This window comes from Salmo salar, chromosome ssa21 (assembly GCF_905237065.1).
Source record: "Salmo salar chromosome ssa21, Ssal_v3.1, whole genome shotgun sequence".
Taxonomy (NCBI): domain Eukaryota; kingdom Metazoa; phylum Chordata; class Actinopteri; order Salmoniformes; family Salmonidae; genus Salmo; species Salmo salar.
Window position 1 is genome coordinate 52,463,484 of NC_059462.1, and position 26,799 is coordinate 52,490,282.

The following is a 26,799-nucleotide window of genomic DNA, read 5'->3' on the forward strand; positions in this document are numbered from 1 at the left end:
TGCTAGTTGGCATGGTCCTGTATGGAGAGTTACTATGGCCTGCTAGTTGGCATGGTCCTGTATGGAGAGTTACTATGGTCTGCTAGTTGGCATGGTCCTGTATGGAGCGTTACTATGGTCTGCTAGTTGGCATGGTCCTGTATGGAGAGTTACTATGGTCTGCTAGTTGGCATGGTCCTGTATGGAGAGTTACTATGGTCTGCTAGTTGGCATGGTCCTGTATGGAGAGTTACTATGGCCTGCTAGTTGGCATGGTCCTGTATGGAGAGTTACTATGGCCTGCTAGTTGGCATGGTCCTGTATGGAGAGTTACTATGGCCTGCTAGTTGGCATGGTCCTGTATGGAGAGTTACTATGGTCTGCTAGTTGGCATGGTCCTGTATGGAGAGTTACTGTGGTCTCCTAGTTGGCATGGTCTGTCTGTCTGTCTGTCTGTCTGTCTGTCTGTCTGTCTGTCTGTCTGTCTGTCTGTCTGTCTGTCTGTCTGTCTGTCTGTCTGTCTGTCTGTCTGTCTGTCTGTCTGTCTGTCTGTCTGTCTGTCTGTCTGTCTGTCTGTCTGTCTGTCTGTCTGTGTCTCTCTCTCTCTCTCTCTCTCTCTGCGTGTCTCATTCTCTCTCTTTCTCTGTATCTTTCTGTCTCTAACTCACTCTCTCTGTCTCTGTTTATGCTTGTTTGTCTTTTTCTCTCTCTCTGTGTATGTCTGTCTCTCTCACTCTGTCTCTCTCGCTCTCTCTCTCTCTTTGTCTCTCTCTGTCTCTCTCTCTCGGAAAGTATAGGTGCATATAGGCTTCAGTGTCTAGGGCCCCAAGCTGGGCCCTATGTCTGTACGTGCGTGGGTGTTTCTCTCATTCCATCAAGAGAAAGCCTCCCTCCACTCCTTCCCTATCAGTCCGGTCTGGGCTTGTTTTTTTAATTGGACCAGGAATCACAAATTGAGAGCACAAATCATTATCTTCCAATCCACAAATTGGGTTTTCTTTCTTTAGGCCGAAGTCACACAGTTTTACACCAGCCATCAAAATGAAAGCTGTTGTTTACTTTGGTGGCAGTTCAAACGATTGTATTTGAGCAATTACCATGACATTTCATCCCGTGCTGAAACCTGAGTCCATAAAATTCTAAATTCCTACCGTCGGCGAAGTTGTAACATTGGTATTAAAGAATGTGGTGTCTCCATTGACGACAGCCAAGCTTGCTGGACTCATTAGTACAGCTAATGTAAATGGGAGGAATCCCAAGGCAGCAATGAAGCCAGATACCTGATGGTTAGGCCTACCAATCACGCCCTGTCCCTCCTTTCTTCCGTTCACCATGGGAAAATGTGTCTTCACATCTTTTGTTTCAAGGCCCATTAGCCCGTCATGGGGACACCAATTAAACGTTTATTTGATTCATTCATGTTCGTAGTCAACAACAGGCTACTGAATATATTATACACAGTTACATTTAGAAAATACATTCAATTACATTTCAGTCATTTAGCAGACGCTCTTATCCAGAGCGACTTACAGTAGTGAATGCATACATTTCAATTCACACATTTTTTTTTTTTGTACTAGCCCCCCGGTGGGAATCAAACCCACAACCCTGGTGTTGCAAACACCATGCTCTACCAACTGAGCCACAGGGAAGACGGTGGGTCCTAGCTTACAATAAATTACAAGAAGTCCCATTTTGTTGGCTCTGAGGAGGGATGTTCACCTCGTCATGTCCCGTGCAGACCAGGTCAGAGTGACTGGAGGTTATTGATCCGCCTCTCTTCTCTCTTACATAACCATTATCTTTTTTAATTCTAAATCAAATCACATTTTATTGGTCACATGAGCCAAATACAACAGGTGTAGACTTTATCGTGAAATGCTTACTTATGAGCCCATTCCCAACAATGTAGAGTTAAAAAGTAAGAGAAAATATTTGCTAAATAAAAAAGGAAATAGTAACACAATAAAATAACAATAACGAGACTATACTGTATATACTGAACAAAAATATAAACGTAAAATGCAACATTTTCAAAGAAAGGAAATCAGGCAATGTAAATTAATTCATTAGGCTCTAATCTATGGATTTCACATGACTGGGAATACAGATATGCATCTGTTGGTCACAGATACCTTACAAAAAGGTAGAGGCATAGATCAGAACACCAGTCAGTATCTGGTGTGACCACCATTTGCCTCACGCAGCGCGACACATCTCCTTCACATAGAGTTGATCAGGCTGTTGATTGTGGCCTGTAGAATGTTGTCCCACTCCTCTTCAATAGCTGTGTGAAGTTGCTGGATATTCGCGGGAACTGGGGAAAAAATGCTGTCGTACACATCGATCCAAAGCATCCCAAACATGCTCAATGGGTGACATGTCTGGTGAGTATGCAGGCCATTTTCAGCATCCAGTAATTGTGTACAGATCCTTGCGTCATGGGTCTGTGCATTATCATGCTGAAATATGAGGTCATGGCGGTGGATGAATGGCACGACAATGGGCCTCGTCACGGTATCTCAATGCATTGAAATTACCATCTAGTCCTTACAATAAAATGCAATTGTGTTTATTGTCCGTAGCTTATGCCTGCCCATACCAAAACCCCACTGCCACCATGGGGCACTCTGTTTACAATCTTGACATCAGCAAACCGCTTGCCCACACAACGCCATACACGTGGTCTGGGGTTGTGAGGCCGGTCCGACGTACTGCCAAATTCTCTAAAACTACGTCATGGTGGATTTTTTTTTTTTTAAGATTCAATTCTCTGGCAATAGCTCTGGTGGACATTATTGTCCCCAGCACAAGGTGCACATGTGTAATGATTATGCTGTTTAATCAGCTTCTTGATATGCCACACCTGTCAGGGGGATGGATTATTTTGGCAAAGGAGAAATTCTCACTAACAGAGATGCAAACAAATGTGTGTGTGTGTGTGTGTGTGTGTGTGTGTGTGTGTGTGTGTGTGTGTGTGTGTGTGTGTGTGTGTGTGTGTGTGTGTGTGTGTGTGTGTGTGTGTGTGTGTGTGTTGGAGTGTTGGTGTAGTACTTGCCCCCAAAAAATTATAATAATCTAAAGTCTTTAAAAAGTCTGTCTGTTGCTAGGGTCTGTTAAGGTTGCTAGGGGCTGTTAGGGTTGCTAGGGTCTGTTAGGGTTTCTAGGGCCTGTTAGGGTTGCTAGGATCCGAACTGTAAAGATGATGGATAAAATATGTGTCCAAACAGGACTCAGTCACAAATAATAATTCGTTACCAGATCATTTACAGTCGTGGCCAAAAATATCGGCAACCCAGCACTTTTTTCAAATAATGCATAATTTCTTCCAGAAAACCATTTACATTTTAGTCATTTAGCAGACACTCTTATCCAGAGCAACTTACAGTAGTGAATGCATACATTTCATGCATTTGTATTATTTTTTTAAATTCTCTTTTGTACTGACCCCCCCATGGGAATCGAACCCACAACCCTGGCGTTGCACACCATGCTGGCGTTGCAAACACCATGCTCTACCAACTGAGCCACAGCGAAGACATATTTTGGTATCCACATATGTCCTATATCTTCAGTGGGCAGTTGAACAAAACAAATAAATCTGAATAATTTACTAAATCTTAGCTAATTCCACAAAGAAATTCTAAAATGTCCCGGACAATATTATTGGCACCTTCTAGAAGTAGTTAAAAATAATTAGATTTCAAGCAGGTGATTCTCATTTACTCACCTGTGGTGAGTTGAAGGTGCCTGCTGTATAAAAATCACATATTCAACCAGTTTGGACAGAGGAAATAACTCATTCTCCTATTTTGTGTCACTGTGTGTACTGCAATGAGCAAAAGAAAGAAAACCAGAGAATTATCTGAGTTCAGACACAAGATTATAGCCAAGCATGGACAATCTCAAGGCTACAAGTCCATCTCCAGAGACCTTGATGTTCCTGTTTCCACCCTACGTAATATTATCAAGACGTTTAAGGCCCATGCCACTGTAGCCAGCCTCATTGGACGTGGCCACAAGAGAGAACTTGATGGAAGATTACAGCGAAGGATTGTTTGAATGGGGGAGAGAGTACCTCGGTCAACTGCCACAGAGATTCAAGCTGACCTTCAGACACAAGGTACGACAGTTTCAACTCGTACCATCCATCGCCAACTCAATGAAAGGGGGTTATATGGTAGGAGACCCAGGAGGACCCCACTGCTGAGAAAAAGACTGAAAAAAGCCTGACTGCAATTTGCCAAAAGACACCTGAACATGACAAAATTCTGTGGACAGATGAGACCAAATTAGAGGGGGTTTTTTGTTGGTAAAACACACCATCTCTATGTTTACAGAAAACAAAGTGAAGCTTTCAAAGAAAAGAACACCTTCCATACAGTCAAACATGGAGGAGGTTCAGTGATGTTTTGGTGCCTCTGGCACTGAGTGCCTTGAACGTGTGCATGGCATCATGAAATCAGGTGAATACCAAAGACACCCTTCTAATCTGGGAGAACTGGTATTTTGGAGCGCAATGTCGGTCCCAGTGTCAGAAAGCTGGGTCACCGTCGAAGGTCATGGGTCTTCCATCAAGACAATGATCGCGAACACACTTCAAAAAGCACCCAGAAATGGTTCAAGACAAAACGCTGGACTGTTCTGAAGTGTCCAGCAATGAGTCCAGATCTAAATCCCATTGAAAACTTGTGGAGAGATCTGAAAACAGCAGTTAGGAGAAGGTACCCTTCAAATCTGGGAGAACTGGAGCAGTTTGCACAAGAGGAGTGGGCCAAACTACCCGTACAGAGGTGCAGGAAGCTCATTGATGGTTAAAGGAAGTGCTTGATTGCAGTTATTTAGACCAAAGGCTGTGCTACCAAATTTGAAGTCTAGTGTGTCAATAATTTTGTCAATACCATTTCTGTTTATTTACTGATTTAAATGGATATATTCAGTTCTGAATCAAAAACAAAGGTTCTGTAATATTAACAGTGAAATAACGAATTGTGGAGACCAAATTCTTCGTTCAATTTCAACGTATTTTTAGGGAAAATTGTTGAGTTACTTGAAAAAAATGCAAGGTTGCCAATATTTTTGGCCACGACTGTAATGATACATTCCATAGCGTCTTCCCATTAGAAGCCTAATGCAGTACTGGGATGGTCAGTGTGTTATCTTCTTTTTAGGGATGCCATTTGATCACCACAACAAATAATTCGGGGACCGACTGTCTTCTGGTAAGTGTGTGTGTGTGTGTGTGTGTGTGTGTGTGTGTGTGTGTGTGTGTGTGTGTGTGTGTGTGTGTGTGTGTGTGTGTGTGTGTGTGTGTGTGTGTGTGTGTCTTTTTTCTCAGTTCGTGTAGGGATTTGCTGGTCGGTGACATGCCTCCCTGCGCCTGGCTCCTTCTAGTGCCGGTTCAGGGAAGTGGGCATTCTAGCCGAGTGGTACGGACATCGCCGACAGAGACCGCAAACACGGAGCACTCCCTTTAAACACAGTCTTATGACTGAGAACCCGCTCACCACTCAAGCAGCTGGCTACGCAAGGCGCAGACACAACAAACACCCGGACAGGAGAGGTGAGATGGATATACGCGCACACAAGCTCTCCAGTGACAGTGATAGAGGACTTTAGTGGACACCAGATCTTTGGCGATAACTGTCAGGAATTGGGACAGATAGGCGACATAATTGTAACCTTCCTATTTACCTGACTTGCAGGTAAGTTTCTGGCATGCGTATTTGCCATGTTTAAGGCCAAGCGCAATTATGACAGACTTACAACTGTGATGAGTTTTAACTTTAAATGATTGCAGATAATTTAAGTTCCCTATTTGTTGGCTTATATGGTTTCCATTAGCTTTGGCTCTTTAAAATACAGTACCAGTCAAAAGTTCTACATTGTATAATAATAGTAAAGACATTACAACTATTAAATAACACACATGGAATAATGTAGTAACCAAAAAAGTGTTAAACAAATCAACATATATTTTATATTTGAGATTCTTCAAAGTAGCTACCTTTTGCCTTGATGACAGCTTTGCACACTCTTGGCATTCTCTCAACCTGCTTCATGAGGTAGTCACCTGGAATGCATTTCAATTAACAGGTGTACCTTGTTAAAAGTTAATTTGTGGAATTTCTTTCCTTCGCAATGCGTTTGAGCCAATCAGTTGTGTTGTGATAAGGTAGGGGTGGTATACAGAATATAACCCTATTAGGTAAAAGACTGAGTCCATATTGTGGCAAGAACAGCTCAAATAAGTAAAGAGAAACGACAGTCCATCATTACTTTAAGACATGAAGGTCAGTCAATCTGGAAAACGTTGTGCAGTTACAAAAACCATCAAGCACTATGATAAAACTGGCTCTCATGAGGACCACCACAGGAAAGGACGACCCAGAGTAACCTCTGCTGCAGAGGATAAGTTCATTAGAGTTACCAGCCTCAGAAATTGCAGCCCAAATAAATGCTTCACAGAGTTCAAGTAACAGACATATCTCAACATCAACTGTTCAAAGGAGATGATGAGTTTAGGATGAGTTGGACCGCGGAGTGAAGGAAAAGCAGCCAACAAGTGCTCAGCATATGTGGGAACTCCTTCAAGACTGCTGGGAAAACATTCCTCAAGAAGCTGGTTGAGAGAATGCCAAGAGTGTGCAAAGCTGTCATCAAGGCAAAGGGTGGCTAATTTGAAGAATCTAAAATATATTTTGTGGTTACTACATAATTCCATATGTGTTATTTCATAGTTTTGATGTCGTCACTATTATTCTACAATGTAGAAAATAGTACAAATAAAGAACAATCCTTGAATGAGTAGGTGTGTCCAAACTTTTGACTGGTACATTTTTGTATGGAATGTATAACATTTATAAAGGTTATGTCTACTGGGTAAGGAACATTTGCTTAGACAGTATATCAGTCATGATCATTATAGGCATAGGCTACAAATATTTGCAACCTGGAATCAGGAGTAGACTTAACATATATAGTAAATGTAAATATGGGACACTCCAAAGAGTTGTTACGTTTCGTATGGTATGTATTAATTTGCGGCTGTCCATCATCAATTTCGTATGATATGTTATAAATTGCAATTCTTACAAAATGTTACGAATTTGCCAAACATATGATACGTTATGAATTCTAATTTGTTTTCGCTAACATTAGCTACGTGGCTAACGCTAACGTTAGCAAGGTGGCTATAACATTATCTAGTTTAGTGGTTAAAGTTGGGTTAAGGATAGGGGAATGGTTAGCTAACATGCTAAGTAGATGCAAAGTAGATAAAAGTGGTAAGTAGTTGAAAATGTGCTAATTAGCTAAAATGCTAAAGCTGTCAGTGATGAGATTTGAACACACAACCTTTGGGTTGCTAGATGTTTGCTTCATATGCCTACCAATCCACCATGACCAAGCCCCCATCTTTTGTTTTTGCCTTAAAGGGATACTTCAAGATTTTGTCAATGAAGCCGTTTATCTACTTCCCCAGAGTCAGATAAAATCATGGTTACAATTTTTATGTCTCTGCATGCAGTTTGAAGGAAGTTGGTAACTAATGTTAGCGTAATTGCTAACTAGCGGTAGCGCAATGACTAGAAGTCTACGGTAACTGCTAGCATCCCAAGATATCCCTTTAAGTAACCTTCTGTCTTATGTAACCATACCAAACATAACATATCATACAATATCATTTTAGTGTCCCTGATTCACATTTACTATGCTACGTGTGGATTCATAGTTATCAAACACAACGGAGGTAGGCCTGATCACCGACAATGATGAGACAGCCTATAAGGAGGAGGTCAGAGACCTGGCTATGTGGTGCAGGACAACAACCTCTCCCTCAACGTGAGCAAAACAAAGGAGATGATTGTGGACTAGAGGAAAAGGAGGACCAAACACGCCCCCCATTCACATCGATGGGGTGGTAGTGCAGCAGGTTGAGAGCTTCAAGTTCCTTGGTGTCCACATCATCAACAAACTATCACGGTCCAAACACACTAAGCCAGCCGTGAAGAGGGCACCGACAAAGCATATTCCCACTCAGGAGACTGAAAAGATTTGGCATGGGTCCTCAGATCCTCAAAAGGTTCTATAGCTGCACCACTGAGAGCATCCTGACTGGTTGCATCACTGCCTGGTATGACAGCTGCTCACCCTCTGACTGCAAGGCACTACAGAGGGTAGTGCGTATGGCCCAGTACATCACTGGGGCCAAGCTTCCTGCCATCCAGGGCCTCTATACCAGGCGGTGTCAGAGCAAGGCCCTAAAAATTGTCAAAGACTCCAACCACCCTAGTCATAGAATGTTCTCTCTGCTAGCCCACGGCAAGTGGTACCGGAGCACCAAGTCTAGGTCCAAAAGGCTTCTTAACAGCTTCTACCCCCAAGCAATAAGACTCCTGAACAGCTAATCAAAGGGCTACCCAGACTCCTCTTCTACGCTGCTGCTACTCTCTGTTATTATCTATGCATAGTCACTTTTACTCTATCTACATGTACATATTACCTCAATTACCTCGACTAACCGGTGCCCCCGCACATTGGCTCTGTACCGGTACCCCCTGTATATAGCCTCACTATTGTTATTTTACTGCTGCTCTTTAATTATTTGTTACTTTTATTTTACATTTTTTACTTAACACTTATTTTTCTTAACTTAAAGCATTGTTGGTTAAGGGTTTGCAAGTAATCATTTCACTGTAAAGTCTACACTTGTTGTATTCGGCGCATGTGAGAAATACAATTTCATTTGATTTGAGACGACTATTAGACCAGATTACGTGGTTTTCTACGCATGAGTTTAGCTAGCCAACGTCGCAATGACATTGCCTACAAGTGTGATCGGGGATTTCTAATTGGAGAAGCAGTTTTAGCCCATCATCATACTGTACTGTCTTTGATTCAACACCATTCAGCAATATGGCGTGCTTTAAAATTAAAATACTTCCCGGCTTTTAATGCGCCATCGGGAGTTTTCCTAAGGAATGGGTGGATGATGTCATCACTATCACTGGTTTATTTCTGTTTCTATTGATTTTGGCCTTCTTTAAAAAACGTTAAAAACTTTATTTAAACTAGGCAATTCAGTTAAGAACAAATTCTTATTTACAATGACGGCCTACCCCGGGAAAAACCCGGAAGACCCTGGGCCAATTGTGCGCCGCCCTATGGGACACCCCAATCATGGCCGGTTGTGATACAGCCTGGATTCAAACCAGGTACTACAGTGCCTTAGAACGTTGCACCACTCGGGAGCGCAAATACTACTTACTACTATAGCCCAAAGAAACACATTGAATAACTCAATCATAAATGGCAAAAAATGACAGTCAGAAAAATAAATCATGAATAAGGTTTTGAAGTGTCTGTCCTATATCTAAGAGATATAAGAAAGCTCAGGGAATATATATATATATTTTTTTTTACACATTTCTAACCCCTTATTTTTGTTGGCACTAAACTACCTCCATACTTCCATTTGTTACCTTCAGATGAGTCCTGTGACAGTTGTGATTCCACCCTTTCCACAAAGTGGTCATAATAGTGTATACGTTAAACTGTTCAGACGCTACAGACGTTTTTGTGAAAATACCAATTTTCGGGATGTCTCATAGTCTGACAAGCTCCTAGCTCGCCCACCTTCTACCGCAGATAAGGATGGCTGGCGGATGTGGTGGATTGAGACGCAGCCCATGCAAATCCTGATATCTCTAGTTTAAACTGACAGATTTTGATAAGGATTTTTTTGTTACTATGTTACTTTGATTGACGCACGGGTTATCTAGTGATCTCATGATCACTAGATAACAAAAGTTGTTTTGTTTCGAGATCACAAGATCATCAAAATTCCATCATCATCCATTCATTTGTTCAGATGCATGATAATAAACCACCTCATCAAGGTGCCCTCTGGGTGGGTCGATCGCAATGTGGTCGCGGGGGCATTTAAGCCCTGAACGATGCCTGGCCGTCCGCACCCAAGACCACAGTCAAACGCATGCGAGGTACAACGCAGCTAACTTGGCTAGTCTTGTGAGCTAGCTAGTTAGCCAGGTAGTCGTGTTAGCTAGCTAGCAAACTAGCTTGTTATCTATGCTGGTTCTTAGCTTGCATTACTGATGTGTATAATTATAAGGGAACCTTTATGTTTTGTGGATAATAAGCTATATTCCTGGCAGGCTAATCAGATTTAATAGCCGCCTCAGAAGCTGATAAATCAAAGTGTATTTGTCACGTGCGCCGAATACAACAGGTGTAGACCTTACAGTGAAATGCGTACTTACAGGCTCTAATGAACAGTGCAAAAAAGGTATTAGGTGAACAATAGGTAAGTAAGAAATAAAAAAGACAGTGAAAAATAACAGTAGCGATGCTATATGTAAGGCTCCTTGCAAACAACCTACAAGGCAGCATCCTGACTTATCAGCATCCTGACATATCAGCATCCGAGTCTGCTATTAAGTCAGATCAGCATGCCCGGAATAGAGCTCACTCACTCTTGATCATATACATAATGCACTGAATGCTGTTAGGTTCTAAACATCAGAGTAAGAACTCGAAGGACACTATGAAAGCTTAATCCACGTTTATTCACCCCAAGGGATCGAACAGCTGAACAGACAAAGACATGGTTCCACCAGCGGTGGTATATATACCCCAATTTGGGGTTGAATCTCCTCTTTCTCTCTAAACACCACATCTCTGTTGCTAGGCAGGAAATTAAGTGACACAGGAAATAAAATGTTCCTTCTCCCTTAATGTGACCTGACCTGACCTCAGCCCCCATTCCTCACTAATCCACAACTCCCCACCCTTATCAGTGCCTGCCGAGATGTGATCGTCTTTCCTTCACTCAGTACATTCCAAGCTTAATTGCCTTCACCATATACATTCCTCCTACAGATACCCATTAACTTCTGGTGTAGACGCTAGACTATGGCACCCCTCATGTTTCTATTACAATTAATGATTAATAATATTTCAAGTTTAGAAATCCAAACTCATCAATGCTTATCAGCTTGCTAGGAGCTTTACCTATGAAACAGCCTACAAGGCAGCATCATGACTTATCAGCCTTTGAGTCTGCTTATCAGACTGTCAAAAATATAGCTCACTCACTTTGTAAATGTAAATATTATCGATAAAACATGAAGTGTTCCTTACAATTATATATCAGTTGTGCAAGCTAACAACTAGCGTAGATAACAAGTTAGCTAGCTACTTATCTAGCTAGCAAGACTACCTAGCTAACTAGCTAGCTAGCTCACAAGACTAGCCAGCTAGCTCACAAGGCTAGCCAAGTTAGCTGCTTGCATGCGATTGGCTGTGGTCTTGGGGGTGCCACACAGCCTGGGAGACAGGGCTGCCTGTCAGGCATTGTTCAGGGCTTAAATGCCCCACCAGGGCTTAGCTTCCCCACAAGCTCTATAGCTCAAGGTAAGGGATATTTAGCTTGCTAACGTTCAAACTTATAAACTGATGAGTTCCAAACACAAATGAAAGCATGATGTCAGCATGAAATGTACCGTCCCTTAGTGTAGCAATCAATAGAAATGTACAGTTGAAGTCAGAAGTTTACGTACACTTAAAACTTGTTTTTCAACCACTCCACACATTTCTTGTTAACAAACTATAGTTTTGGCAAGTCGGTTAGGACATCTACTTTGTGCATGACAGAAGTAATCTTTCCAACAATTGTTTTCAGACAGATTATTTCACTTATAATTCACTGTATCACAATTCCAGTGGGTCAGAAGTTTACATACACTAAGTTGACTGTGCCTTTATTAAACAGCTTGGAAAATTCCAGAAAATGATGTCATGGCTTTAGAAGCTTCTGATAGGCTAATTGACATAATTTGAGTCAATTGGAGGTGTACCTGTGGATGTATTTGAAGGCCTACCTTCAAACTCAGTGAGTCTTTGCTTGACATCATGGGAAAATCAAAAGAAATCAGACAACACCTCAGAAAAAGAATTGTAGACCTCCACAAGTATGGTTCATCCTTGGGAGCAATTTCCAAATGCCTGAAGATACCACGTTCATCTGTACAAACAATAGTACGCAAGTATAAACACTATGGGACCACGCAGCCGTCATACCGCTCAGGAAGAAGACACATTCTGTCTCCTAGAGATGAATGTACTTTGTTGCGATAAGTGCAAATCAATCCCAGAACAACAGCAAAGGACCTTGTGAAGATGCTGGAGGAAACAGGTACAAAAGTATCTATATCTACAGTAAAACGTGTCCTATATCGGCATAACCTGAAAGTCCTCCAAGCAAGGAAGAAGCCACTGCTCCAAAACCGCCATAAAAAAGCCAGACTATGCTTTGCACATGGGGTCAAAGATCGTACTTTTTGGAGAAATGTCCTCTGGTCTGAAGAAACAAAAATAGAACCATTGGGCCATAATGACCATCGTTATGTTTGGAGGAAAAAGGGGGAGGCTTGCAAGCCGAAAAACACCATCCTAACCGTGAGGAACAGGGGTGGCAGCATAATGTTGTGGGGGTGCTTTGCTGCAGGAGGGACTGGTGCACTTCACAAAATAGATGCCATCATGAGAAAGGAAAATGTTAGATATATTGAAGCAACATCTCAAGACATCAGTCAGGAAGTTAAAGCTTGGTCGCAAATGGGTCTTTCAAATGGACAATGACAACAAGCATACTTCCGAAGTTGTGGCAAAATGGCTTAAGGACAACAAAGTCAAGGTGATGGAGTGGCCATCACAAAGCCTTGACCTCAGTCCTATGGAAAATTTGAGGGCAGAACTGAAAAAGTGTGTGCGAGCAAGGAGGCCTACAAACCTGACTCAGTTACACCAGCTCTGTCAGGAGGAATGGGCCAAAATTCACCCAACTTATTGTGGGACGCTTGTGGAATGCTACCCGAAACGTTTGACCCAATTTTAAGGCAATGCTACCAAATACTAATTGAGTGTATGTAAACTTCTGACCCACTTTGAATGTGATGAAAGAAATAAAAGCTGAAATAAATCATTCTCTCTACTATTATTCTGACATTTCACATTCTTAAAATAAAGTGGTGATCCTAACTGACATAAGACATGGAATTATTACTAGGATTAAATGTCAGGAATTGTCAAAAACTGAATTTAAATGTATTTGGCTAAGGTGTATGTAAACTTCCGACTTCAACTGTATGTGCTGATCCACCGTGGGCTCTGATCCACCGTGGGCTCTGATCCACCGTGGGCTCTGATTCACCGTGGCCTCTGATCCACCGTGGGCTCTGATCCACCGTGGCCTCTGATCCACCGTGGGCTCTGATCCACCGTGGCCTCTGATCCACCGTGGGCTCTGCCGCCTCAGTCATACTGTCAATCTAACGTCAATACATCCACTCCTATTTATACAGTTTATCTCGTGATCTTGACCCACCCAAAAAGTTTTTTTGTCGTGCTCATGAGATAAATAAGTTGTGATCTCAACATAACAAGGGAATCATTTTCTTTTAATTCATATGTCCTCTGGATTTCCATAAGTAACTAAGTCTGGTGTTACAATGAAAAGTTATTCGATCAAGAACTATTCATGAATGTATCTAAGGCAACACTTGATATCATCAGGGATCACAAATCATTGACTTTGTATTATCCTTGTCAAGTTTTACGCATGTCTATTTTTTTTTAAAATGCCAAATAAAATCTATCTATGTAGTGACACGGAACAATAAGACTATGCCTTATAAAGACGTTATAACATGACCTTCCCTCCTTGTCTTTGTAGTGACCCCATCCCTGTGGGCCCCATCTCTGTGGGCCCCATCTCTGTGGGCCCCATCTCTGTGGACCCCATCTCTGTGGACTCCATCTCTGTGGGCCCCATCTCTGTGGGCCCCATCTCTGTGGACCCCATCTCTGTGGACTCCATCTCTGTGGGCCCCATCTCTGTGGACTCCATCTCTGTGGGCCCTATCTCTGTGGGCCCCATCTGCCATCAACATCTACATTTGTCCTTTGACCTTTGACCTCCAAGGTCATGTGTCGCCTGTCGATGACCTCGCTGTTTGTCTACTTCTGGTTGGTGGAGAGGGGTCAGTGTGACGCCTTCAGCCTTCAAGACACCATGGGAGAGCTGCACGCAGAGTTCGCCGTCAGCCTTTACCAAACGCTCACCAAGACAGAGAACAACTCCAACTTGATCGTGTCGCCAGCGAGCGTCTCGCTGTCCTTGGGTCTTCTGCAGCTGGGCGCCCGCGGCAACACGCTGGCGCAACTGGTGGCCGCACTGGGATATGACATCAACAGTAAGAAACCCCGCTCCCCAAACAGAGCCCCATGGGCTAAGAGGTCAAAGGGCATCCAGAGGATGGCTGAGCCCTTTAACTAGCATCTTTACCACTGTGGGTTTATTTTGCTCTCCATTACGGTTTGTTTAAATCAGTCACCTGAGAATATTCCCTTAAACTGGTGCCGGGCTGCACCGTTGGTACGGGGTCCTGTGGGCCAATTGGTATGGGGGGTCCTGTGGGCCAATTGGTATGGGGGGTCCTGTGGGCTGGTAGAGTGGTGTCTGGAGCCTTAATACCCGCCTCTGCTTTGTAATCAGATTATTCAGAGGATAACACTGAGACTCTGGGGTCGAAAGGTCATGGTGTTACACATTAGTCACTAAACCAGTAAAGTTTAAAAGGTCATGTAGAGAAGGGCGTACTTCAGGCAGAGAGAGAGAAGGAGCATATTTTATTGATTTATCAGCATACTTGATTGATAAAAAAGGTGAAAGGTGCCAAAGTGAAGAAAAGGTTTTGACTCTAAGCCACGGGTGGCTGTGTACAGTATATACACATGTGGTATGGACCTGGGCTCGATGTCTCATGCGTTTCTCAAAACACTGCGTAGATTTAACCGCCATTGGAGAATGTGTCGATATGATACTGATAGGATGGAAAGCAGCCTTGCTCTGATCATTTTTCTCCATTCAAATTTTACCTTAACATTAGTCCACAATACGGACGACGAATCAGCGTCCTAGAGCGATATTATCACCTATATCTGCAAATATTTAGGCTTATTCTTTGGCACATTATTGTGCACATCTTGTTACACATCATGAAATATTGAGGCAAAAATCACAGACGGTAGCCAACAATTAGCAAAATAGAACTCAATCGAGCATGAACATGACATTTTATTTGAATATGATTGAAATAAACTCAGCAAAAAAAAAAAAAACATCCTCACTATCAACTGCGTTTATTTTCAGCAAACTTAACATGTGTAAATATTTGTATGAGATTCAACAACTGAGACATAAACTGAACAAGTTCCACAGACATGTGACTAACAGAAATGGAATAATGTGTCCCTGAACAAAGGGTGGGTCAAAATGAAAAGTAACAGTCAGTATCTGGTGTGGCCACCAGCTGCATTAAGTACTGCAGTGCATCTCCTCCTCATAGACTGCACCAGATTGGCCAGTATTTGCTGTGAGATGTTACCCCACGCTTCCACCAAGGCACCTGCAAGTTCCCGGACATTTCTGGGGGGAATGGCCATAGCCCTCACCCTCCGATCCGACAGGTCCCAGACGTGCTCAATGGGATTGAGATCTGGGCTCTTCGCTGGCTATGGCAGAACACTGACATTCCTGTCTTGCAGCAAATCATGCACAGAACGAGCAGTATGGCTGGTGGCATTGTCATGCTGAAGTGTCATGTCAGGATAAGCCTCCAGGAAGGATACCACATGAGAGAAGAGGATGTCTTCCCTGTAACGCACAGCGTTGAGATTACCTGCAATGACAACAACCTCAGTCCGATGATGCTGTGACACACCGCCCCAGACCATGACGGACCCTCCACCTCCAAATCGATCCCGCTCCAGAGTACAGGCCTCGGTGTAACGCTCATTCCTTCGACAATAAACATGAATCCGACCATCACCTCTGGTGAGACAAAACTGCGACTCGTCAGTGAAGAGCACTTTTTGCCAGTCCTGTATGGTCCAGCGACGGTGGGTTTGTGCCCATAGGCAACGTTTTTGCCGGTGATGTCTGGTGAGGACCTGCCTTACAACAGGCCTACAAGCCCTCAGTCGCGCCTCTCTCAGCCTCTTGCGGACAGTCTGAGCACTGATGGAGGGATTGTGCGTTCCTGGTGTAACTCGGGCATTTGTTTTTTCCATCCTGTACCTGTCCCGCAGGTGTGTACCAATCCTGTGCAGGTGTTGTTACACATGGTCTGCCACTGCGAGGATGATCAGCTGTCCGTCCTGTCTCCCTGTAGCGCTGTCTTAGGCGTTTCACAGTACGGACATCACAATTTATTGCCCTGGCCACATCTACGGTCCTCATGCCTCCTTGCAGCATGCCTAAGGCACATTCACGCAAATCTGCAGGGACCCTGGGCATCTTTCTTCTTGTGTTTTTCAGAGGTAGTAGAAAGGCCTCTTTAGTGTCCTAAGTTTTCATAACTGAGACCTTAACTCCCTACCATCTGTAAGCTGTTAGTGTCTTAATGACCATTCCACAGGTGCATGTCCATTAATTGTTTGTTTCATTGAAAAAGCATGGAAACAGTGTTTAAACCTTTTACAATGAAGATCTGTGAAGTTATTTGGATTTTTACGAATTATCTTTGAAAGACAGGGTCCTGAAAAAGGGACGTTTCTTTTTTTGCTGACTTTATATGGGTCCATAGCCGCGGGAAGTAGTTTAGGGGTGGGGATGGTGAGACTTTTTTTTAACCCTTGCAAAGGCAGAGTTGCAAAGAAAAAGCCATATCTCAGACTGGCCAATAAAAAAAAAAGATTAAGATGGGCAAAAGAACACAGACACTGGACAGAGGAACTCTGCCTAGAAGGCCAGCCTCCCAGAGTCGCCTCTTCACTGTTGACGTTAAAACTGGTGTTTTCCGGGTACTATTTAATTACCGTAATTTCCGGACTATTGAGCGCACCTGAATATAAGCCACTGAATTAAAAAAAATATATATTTTAAACATAAATAAGCCGCACGTCTATAAGCCGGAGGTGCCTACCGGTACATTGAAACAAATTAACTTTACACAGGCTTTAACGAAACACAGCTTGTAACAAAAATAAATAGGCTTTAACGAAACACAGCTTGTAACAAAAATAAATAGGCTTTAACGAAACACAGCTTGTAACAAAAATAAATAGGCTTTAACGAAACACGGCTTGTAACAAAAAATCTAAAATTAGCAGTAAACAGTAGCCTACCAAGAAAGTCATTGGTCACTATCTTCCTCCTCCTGTGCACTGAAACAACTGAAGTCATCTCCTTCGGTGTCGGAGTTGAATAGCCTCAGAATTGCTTCATCCGATATTGGATCGTTTTCATTGTCGCTCTCGTCACTTTCATCCGGAGGCAAATCCCCCGCTGAGCCCTCTTCAACACGCAGCAGTCCAGCCTTTCGAAACCCGTTGATGATAGTGGATTTTTTGACAATGCTCCACGCTGTCAGGACCCACTGGCAGACTTGACCATAAGTTGCTCTTCGCATGCGGCCCGTTTTAGTGAAGGATTTCTCCCCACTTGTCATCCAAGCCTCCCACTGAACACGGAGCGCCACCTTAAATGCACGATTTACACTGATGTCGAGTGGCTGCAAATACTTTGTTGTGCCCCCAGGAATCACAGCTGGAATTGAGTTTGTCCTCTTGATGGCTTCTTTCACCGAATCTGTTATGTGGGCCCTCATGCTGTCCAAAGTGAGCAATGCCTTGTTCCTGTGAAAGAATCCTCCCGGTCGCTTGCCGTAACACTCCGTATGCCATTCATGCATTAGGCTTTCCGTCATCCATCCTTTCTTGTTGACTTTCACAACAATTCCTCTCTGGAATTTTTCTTTTGGCATCGTCGTGCGTTTAAAAATCACCATCGGTGGAAGCTTTTCTCCCGATGCCGTACAGCTCAGAACACAGGTGAAGTGCGTTTTTTTCATGCCCAGTTGTTTTCAGCGTGACGGATGATTCGCCTTTCCTGTTGACAGTCCGAGTGAGAGGCAGGTCAAACGTCAGAGGAACCTCATCCATATTTATGATGTCGTGCGGGCCAATGGAATGCTCCGCTATCTTTGCATCAGTGAATTTGCGGAAGTTTTAAACTTTTTCCTCGTAGTCGAGAGGGAGCTGCTGACACAGACTCGTCTGTACCCTGATGGACAGGCCTTTACGTCTCATAAATCTGAGACACCACGATGGTCCACCTCTAAAATCCTCAAACTTCATTGCGGTGGCGATTGTTTTGGCTTTCAGTCGGATCTGCACAGTTGAAATACCTCGGCCGTCTGCTCTCTGTGTGTTGAACCAGTCTTCGAGCTCATTTTCTAGTTCGGGCCATCTGCTTTTCTTCCCTCTGAAAGCTTTAGTTGTCATTTTGCACTGAGTCAATTCCTCACGCTGCTGTTTCCAACGTCTTATCATCGACTCATTAAGACCAAGCTCCCGTGCAGCAGCTCTATTTCCTTTTCCAACAGCCAGATCAATCGCCTTCAACTTGAAAGCTGCATCATATGCATTTCTCCGTGTCTTTGCCATGATGAGGGTGACAAAATGACTACCGTAATCAGAATGATGGGAAGTTTGAGAGCGCTCGATTTAATCTAAACAGTAAACAAAAAAGTTGTTTGACCTTAACCCGTTCGGCAAATTTCATTGGTCTAATGAAAGCTTCATGCTGCCAAAAAACTGAGCACGTCACAGAATGTGTTCTTTTGGAGAAAAAAAAATTGAAAGCGGGAAAAATCCATATATTATCCGCGTCATTGTTTAAGCCGCGAGGTTCAAAGCGTGGGAAAAAAGTTGCGGCTCATAGTCTGGAAATTACGGTAAGCTGCCAGTTGAGGACTTGTGAGGCATTTGTTTCTCAAACTAGACACTCTAATGTACTTGTCCTCATGCTCAGTTGTGCACCGGGGCCTCAAACTCCTCTTTCTCTTCTGGTTTCAGCCAGTTTGCGCTGTTCTGTGAAGGGAGTAGTACACAGCGTTGTACGAGATCTTTAGTTTCTTGGCAATTTCTCGCATGGAATAGCCTTCATTTCTCAAAACAAGAATAGGCTGACTAGTTTCAAAAGAAAGGTCTTTGTTTCTGGACATTTTGAGCCTGTAATCGAACCCGCAAATTCTGATGCTCCAGATACTCAACTAGTGTAAAGAAGGCCAGTTTTATTGCTTCTTTAAGCAGACAACAGTTTTCAGCTGTGCTAACATAATTGCAAAAGGGTTTTCTAATGATCAATTAGCTTTTTCAAATGATAAACTTGGATTAGCTAACACAACGTTCCATTGGAACACAGGAGTGATGGTTGCTGATAATGGGCCTCTGTATGCCTATGTAGATATTTCATAAAAAATCTGCAGTTTCCAGCTACAATAGTCATTTACAACATTAGCAATGTCTACACTGTATTTCTGATCAGTTTGATGTTATTTTAATGGACAGAAAATGTGCTTTTCCTTCAAAAACAAGGAACAAAGTGACCCCAAACTTTTGAACGGTAGTGTACATACATGCAGTACATACATGTACATACACACTTTATATGTACACATACATACATACATACATACATACACACATACATACATACATACATACATACATACATACATACATACATACATACATACATACATACATACATACATACATACATACATACATACATACATACATACATACATACATACATACATACATACATACATACATACATACATACATACATACATACATACATACATACATACATACATACATACATACATACATACATACATGCCATTGCAGAGCTGGATTAAATGGTTGGCCGGATCCTGGTGTCTTCTTCACTCTTGTTTTGGAATACATCGTTTCCTCATCACATTCTTGAACACATAAGGTTTCCATTTGGGTCGTCACTATCTGGAAAAGTTGCAAAATCTTATCTAGAGTCAGCTTACTCTAACCCTCAACCATTAGTGGGGAAGACCAGTTCTATTTATCTTCTTAAAATCTGATCTAACCCTAACCACACTGCTAACCTAATGCCTAACCCTAACCACACTGCTAACCTAATGCTTAATAACCACACTGCTAACCTAATGCTTAACACTAACCACACTGCTAACCTAATGCTTAATAACCACACTGCTAACCTAATGCTTAATAACCACACTGCTAACCTAATGCTTAATAACCACACTGCTAACCTAATGCTTAATAACCACACTGCTAACCTAATGCTTAATAACCACACTGCTAACCTAATGCTTAATAACCACACTGCTAACCTAATGCTTAATAACCACACTGCTAACCTAATGCTTAATAACCACACTGCTAACCTAATGCTTAACACTAACCACACTGCTAACCTAATGCTTAATAACCACACTGCTAACCTAATGCTTAATAACCACACTGCTAACCTAATGCTTAATAACCACACTGCTAACCTAATGCTTAATAACCACACTGCTAACCTAATGCTTAATAACCACACTGCTAACCTAATGATTAATAACCACACTGCTAACCTAATGCTTAATAACCACACTGCTAACCTAATGCTTAACACTAACCACACTGCTAACCTAATGCTTAACACTAACCACACTGCTAACCTAATGCTTAATAACCACACTGCTAACCTAATGCTTAATAACCACACTGCTAACCTAATGCTTAATAACCACACTGCTAACCTAATGCCTAACCCTAACCACACTGCTAACCTAATGCCTAACCCTAACCACACTGCTAACCTAATGCTTAATAACCACACTGCTAACCTAATGCTTAATAACCACACTGCTAACCTAATGCCTAACCCTAACCACACTGCTAACCTAATGCTTAACACTAACCACACTGCTAACCTAATGCTTAATAACCACACTGCTAACCTAATGCCTAACCCTAACCACACTGCTAACCTAATGCTTAATAACCACACTGCTAACCTAATGCTTAACACTAACCACACTGCTAACCTAATGCTTAATAACCACACTGCTAACCTAATGCCTAACCCTAACCACACTGCTAACCTAATGCTTAATAACCACACTGCTAACCTAATGCTTAATAACCACACTGCTAACCTTATGCTTAATAACCACACTGCTAACCTAATGCCTAACCCTAACCACACTGCTAACCTAATGCTTAATAACCACACTGCTAACCTAATGCCTAACCCTAACCACACTGCTAACCTAATGCTTAACACTAACCACACTGCTAACCTAATGCCTAACCACACTGCTAACCTAATGCTTAACACTAACCACACTGCTAACATTATGCTTAATAACCACACTGCTAACCTAATGCCTAACCCTAACCACACTGCTAACCTAATGCTTAATAACCACACTGCTAACCTAATGCCTAACCCTAACTACACTGCTAACCTAATGCCTAACCCTAACCACACTGCTAACCTAATGCCTAACCATAACCACACTGCTAACCTAATGCTTAATAACCACACTGCTAACCTAATGCCTAACCCTAACCACACTGCTAACCTTATGCCTAACCCTAACCACACTGCTAACCTAATGCTTAATAACCACACTGCTAACCTAATGCTTAACACTAACCACACTGCTAACCTAATGCCTAACCCTAACCACACTGCTAACCTAATGCTTAACACTAACCACACTGCTAACCTAATGCCTAACCCTAACCACACTGCTAACCTAATGCCTAACCCTAACCACACTGCTAACCTAATGCCTAACCCTAACCACACTGCTAACCTAATGCCTAACCATAACCACACTGCTAACCTAATGCTTAATAACCACACTGCTAACCTAATGCCTAACCCTAACCACACTGCTAACCTTATGCCTAACCCTAACCACACTGCTAACCTAATGCTTAATAACCACACTGCTAACCTAATGCTTAACACTAACCACACTGCTAACCTAATGCCTAACCCTAACCACACTGCTAACCTAATGCTTAACACTAACCACACTGCTAACCTAATGCCTAACCCTAACCACACTGCTAACCTAATGCCTAACCCTAACCACACTGCTAACCGAATGCCTAACCCTAACCACACTGCTAACCTAATGCCTAACCCTAACCACACTGCTAACCTTATGCCTAACCATAACCACACTTCTAACCTTATACCTAACCATAACCACACTGCTAACCTTATGCCTAACCCTAACCACACTGCTAACCTTATGCCTAACCCTAACCACACTGCTAACCTTATACCTAACCCTAACCACACTTCTAACCTTATACCTAACCATAACCACACTGCTAACCTTAACCCTAACCTATCAATTCAATGTATTTATAAAGCCCTTTTAACATCAGCTGATGTCACAAAGTGCTATACAGAAACCCAGCCTAATATTCCAAACAGAAAGCAATGCAGATGTAGAAGCACGGTGGCTAGGAAAAACTCCCTAGAAAGGCAGGAACCTAGGAAGAAACCTAGAGAGGAACCAGGCTCTGAAGGGTGACTATGCCTCTTCTGGCTGTGCCGGATGGAGATTATAAGAGTACATGGCCATTTAAGGCCAGATTGTTCTTCAACCTACACCAAATTGCTAACCATATGCCTAACCCTAACCCTGACCACACTGCTAACCTTATGCCTATCCCTAACCACACTGCTAACCTTATGCCTAACCCTAACCTTAACCACTCTGCTAACCTTATGCCTAACCCTAACCATAAATGAAAACCAAAAAGCTAATTTAGTAGGAACCTAGCCACTGATTCCACTTCTGGTCTCTCCAGATATGCAGGTGCATGACTTCCTGTTGCGGTCGCAGGGGGATTTGGGTAACTCCAGTCACGGTGTGCGGCTCCGGCAGGCCTGCGTCCTATTCATCCAGAGCGGCGTCCAGCTACTTCCTGTTTTTACCCAGCATGCAGCAGCCTTGGGCAACAGCAGTCTGGCGCGAGCCAACTTCAGCCAGCCCAACCACAGTCGAAGCCAGCTGCAACAGTGGGGACACAACCACGGCACCGGTGAGCCCCTCCAGTCCAGTGGCAGTGGGGAGCTGTTTGGGTCTGGCGAGGCTCAGGAAGAAGCCTTGTGGTGGGGACAGCGGCTGCAGATGGCCCTGGTCAACACTGTGAACTTCCGGGGAGTGTGGCAGAAACAGTTCCTCTTCACTGACACCCAGAACCTTCCCTTCACCCTGTCGGACGGCAGCACCATCAAGGTGCCCATGATGCACCAGGCCACAGAGGTCAACTTTGGTAAGTGAGAAGAGACAACGGCAATATCTTTCTGTCTGTCTCTCCCTTTGGCTGTGGCTTATAGTCAATCCATCAAGTACCACACCACATTTAGCTTAACGGTAGAGTTTGGAGTTTTGATTCATACTATAGTAATCTAGATCATTTGACAGTCTACAAGACATTGTAAAGTACAAGTGTTTAGTGCTTCTGCATCGCTTGCTCTTTGGGGGGGTTCTAGGCTGGGTGTCTGTAAAACACGGACAACTGCTGATGTAAAAAAGGATTCTAAAATCCATACGATTGCTTATCCTGTGCCCTTATCAAAGCTGTCCCTCCCTTTGTTTCCCCATCTATGAGTAGGTCAGTTCCGCACCTCGTCTGACCAGCGCTACACAGTTCTGGAGCTGCCGTACCTGGGCCGCTCCCTCAGTCTGCTGGTGGCTATGCCCAGTGACAGGAAGACACCACTGTCCTCGCTGGAATCCCAGCTAACCCCCAACGCTGTGGCCACCTGGGACACCGGCCTCCGTAGAACCAAGATGGATGTCTTCATCCCCAGGTAGCCTACACATATCAATATGTTTTCATTTAAAAACATTTATTATACCAGGTTAGTATCACTGATGTAAAACATTTATTATGCCAGGTTAGTATCACTGATGTAAAACATTTATTATACCAGGTTAGTATCACTGATGTAAAACATTTATTAAACCAGGTTAGTATCACTGATGTAAAACATTTCCTAGCCCAAACTGGCTTCCTTTCCCTGTATCCTAACGTTGTTTGCTAAGAGGGATACCTGGGACAACCTAACTTCACGCCATTGAAGTTGACATTTAAAACGGTTTAGGGTTAGGTAAGGATTATGGTTTATAGGGTATTTTGTATTTATTATGGATCCCCATTAGGTCCTGCCAAAGCAGCAGCTACTCTTCCTGGGGTTTATTATGGATCCCCATTAGTTCCTGCCAAGGCAGCAGCTACTCTTCCTGGGGTTTATTATGGATCCCCATTAGTTCCTGCCAAGGCAGCGGCTACTCTTCCTGGGGTTTATTATGGATCCCCGTTAGGTCCTGCCAAAGCAGCGGCTACTCTTCCTGGGGTTTATTATGGATCCCCGTTAGTTCCTGCCAAGGCAGCGGCTACTCTTCCTGGGGTTTATTATGGATCCCCGTTAGTTCCTGCCAAAGCAGCGGCTACTCTTCCTGGGGTTTATTATGGATCCCCGTTAGTTCCTGCCAAAGCAGCAGCTACTCTTCCTGGGGTTTATTATGGATCCCCATTTGTTCCTGCCAAAGCAGCAGCTACTCTTCCTGGGGTTTATTATGGATCCCCGTTAGTTCCTGCCAAGGCAGCAGCTACTCTTCCTGGGGTTTATTATGGATCCCCATTAGTTCCTGCCAAAGCAGCAGCTACTCTTCCTGGGGTTTATTATGGATCCCCATTAGTTCCTGCCAAAGCAGCAGCTACTCTTCCTGGGTTCCAACAAAATGAAGGCAGTTTATACAATTTTTACTCCACCACTACCACATATCTACAGTACTAAATCCGTGTGTGTGTGTGTGTGTGTGTGTGTGTGTGTGTGTGTGTGTGTGTGTGTGTGTGTGTGTGTGTGTGTGTGTGTGTGTGTGTGTGTGTGTGTGTGTGTGTATGCATGTGTCTGTGCCAATGTTTGTGTTGCTTCACAGTCCCCGCTGTTCCAGAAGGTGTTTTTTTTTTTAATCTGTTTTTTAAATCTAATTTTACTGCTTGCATCAGTTACTTGATGTGGAATAAAGTTCCATGTAGTCATGGCCTCTATGTATTACTGTGTGCCTCCCATAGTCTGTTCTGGACTTGGGGACTGTGAAGAGACCTCTTGTGGGGTAGGGTCATCCCAAGGATCCCATAGCATTTACCATGTCCTAACCTCCATGATGCCTGATCTATCGTGGCCAAACAGGATAATGGTAGTGTAATGCACACTGTCATTCAACAGGTTTAAAATGCAGAACAGGTTCAACCTGAGGTTGGTTCTGCCGTCGATGGGGGTCAGTGACGCCTTCAACCCAATGGCGGCAGACTTTACTGGACTCTCAGGTACAGAACACTTAACTGCCTTATCCTAGTTTAATATATATAGAGATTAGGGTTGGGGTCAAATTCCATTTCAATTTGTGTCAATTCAAGGAAGTAAACTGAAATTCCAATTCTCTTCAATGCTTTTCAAAACGAGGAACATTTTCAAAATTGGAATTTGGTTTCCTTTCTGAGTCGAGCTATAAAACCTTGTATGAGGCTCCATGTCATCCTCAGTACACTATGCAGATGACTGTCCACTACTTAAACATTGTGTTTTTCTCTCCACAGCAGATGAGGACCTATATGTGTCAGATGCCTTTCATGAGGCCAGGATAGAGGTAACAGAGGACGGGACCAAGGCAGCTGCAGCCACAGCTATGGTGCTACTCAAACGATCCCGAGCTCCCGTCTTCAAAGCAGACCGACCTTTCTTCTTCCTCTTGCGACAAGTCAGCACAGGTAGGCCTACCATACAAAAAAATTAACAGATGGCTTGCATATGCAATAAGGCCTGAGGGGGTGTGGTATATGGCCAATATACCACGGCTAAGGGCTGTTCTTATGTACGACGCAATGCAGAGTGCCTGGATACAGCCCTTAGCCGTGGTATATTGGCCGTATATCACAAACCCCCTGAGGTGCCTTATTACTATTATAAACTGGTTACCAACGTAATTATAATAGTAAAATGCATTTTTTTTGTCATACCTGTGGTATACGGTCTGATATACCACGGCTTTTAGCCAATCAGCATTCAGGACTCAAACCATCCACTAATATTCAACATAGTAAAAGAAGCATGCTATAGCTGCGTTTACACAGGCAGCCCAATTCTGATCTTTTGCCACCGATAGTTTTTTTGACCAATCAGATCAGTGGCAGATCAGATTTGGGCTGACTGTGTAAACACAGCCTTAGTCAGTGTGTTGTATTGCCGTTACAGCATCACCTTGTTAGTTTGGTCTTCTATTAATCGTTCCATTTGTCATCCCTCTCTCTCCAGGATCTGTTCTATTCATGGGGCGTGTGGTGAATCCAGCTGATCAGGCAACCAAGGATCCCCCTACCTCCACCCTAGGACCTCCACCCTAGGACCCCCTTACCTCTACCCTAGGACCCCCTTACCTCCACCCTAGGACCCCCACCACCATACCCTACCCCAGCTCATATTCAACCCCAACACAGTACCTATATTTATTGGGGACCAATAAGAGGTTTCCAGACATCAGAAAGAGGGACAATATTTGTTGTACATATCTGTAAATAAAATGTAAATACATCTGTGTTTTTCACCCAAAGTGTTTTGGTCATTTACTTCTGTAGCGTAGGACTACTGGCTATTTCCTGGTTGATCCATGGTCATGGAGAGGATTAAGAAACTCTCACATCCACCAAATTAATAAAACTCATATCAACACTAATTTCCCATAGATGACTTGTGGAGAAAAAAATAAAAATAATCACCCTCTGGAGAGATTTCTGATTGTCATACAGTTGAAGTCGGAAGTTTACATACACCTTAGCCAAATACATTTAAACTCAGTTTCA

At 43.1% G+C, this 26,799-nt stretch overlaps 1 protein-coding gene across 1 annotated transcript; it reads left to right on the forward strand.

Annotated features, from left to right (window-relative positions):
* The first annotated feature begins 13,738 nt into the window (after positions 1–13,738).
* LOC106582496 (probable serpin E3) lies at positions 13,739–26,482 on the forward strand. Its single transcript, XM_014165661.2, has 6 exons — positions 13,739–14,252; positions 22,738–23,205; positions 23,548–23,746; positions 25,169–25,269; positions 25,540–25,710; positions 26,255–26,482. Exons 1-6 carry the CDS (start codon positions 13,985–13,987, stop codon positions 26,341–26,343), a joined length of 1,296 nt encoding a protein of 431 aa, XP_014021136.2. The 5' UTR covers positions 13,739–13,984; the 3' UTR covers positions 26,344–26,482.
* Positions 26,483–26,799: the final 317 nt, after the last annotated feature.

Coding starts and splice junctions, on each gene's coding strand:
- LOC106582496 (XM_014165661.2), top strand. CDS start 13,985: ATGTGTCGCCTGTCGATGACCTCGCTGTTTGTCTACTTCTGGTTGGTG. Junction 23,206..23,547: donor GGCCACAGAGGTCAACTTTG/GTAAGTGAGAAG, acceptor ATCTATGAGTAG/GTCAGTTCCGCACCTCGTCT. Junction 25,711..26,254: donor CTTGCGACAAGTCAGCACAG/GTAGGCCTACCA, acceptor CTCTCTCTCCAG/GATCTGTTCTATTCATGGGG.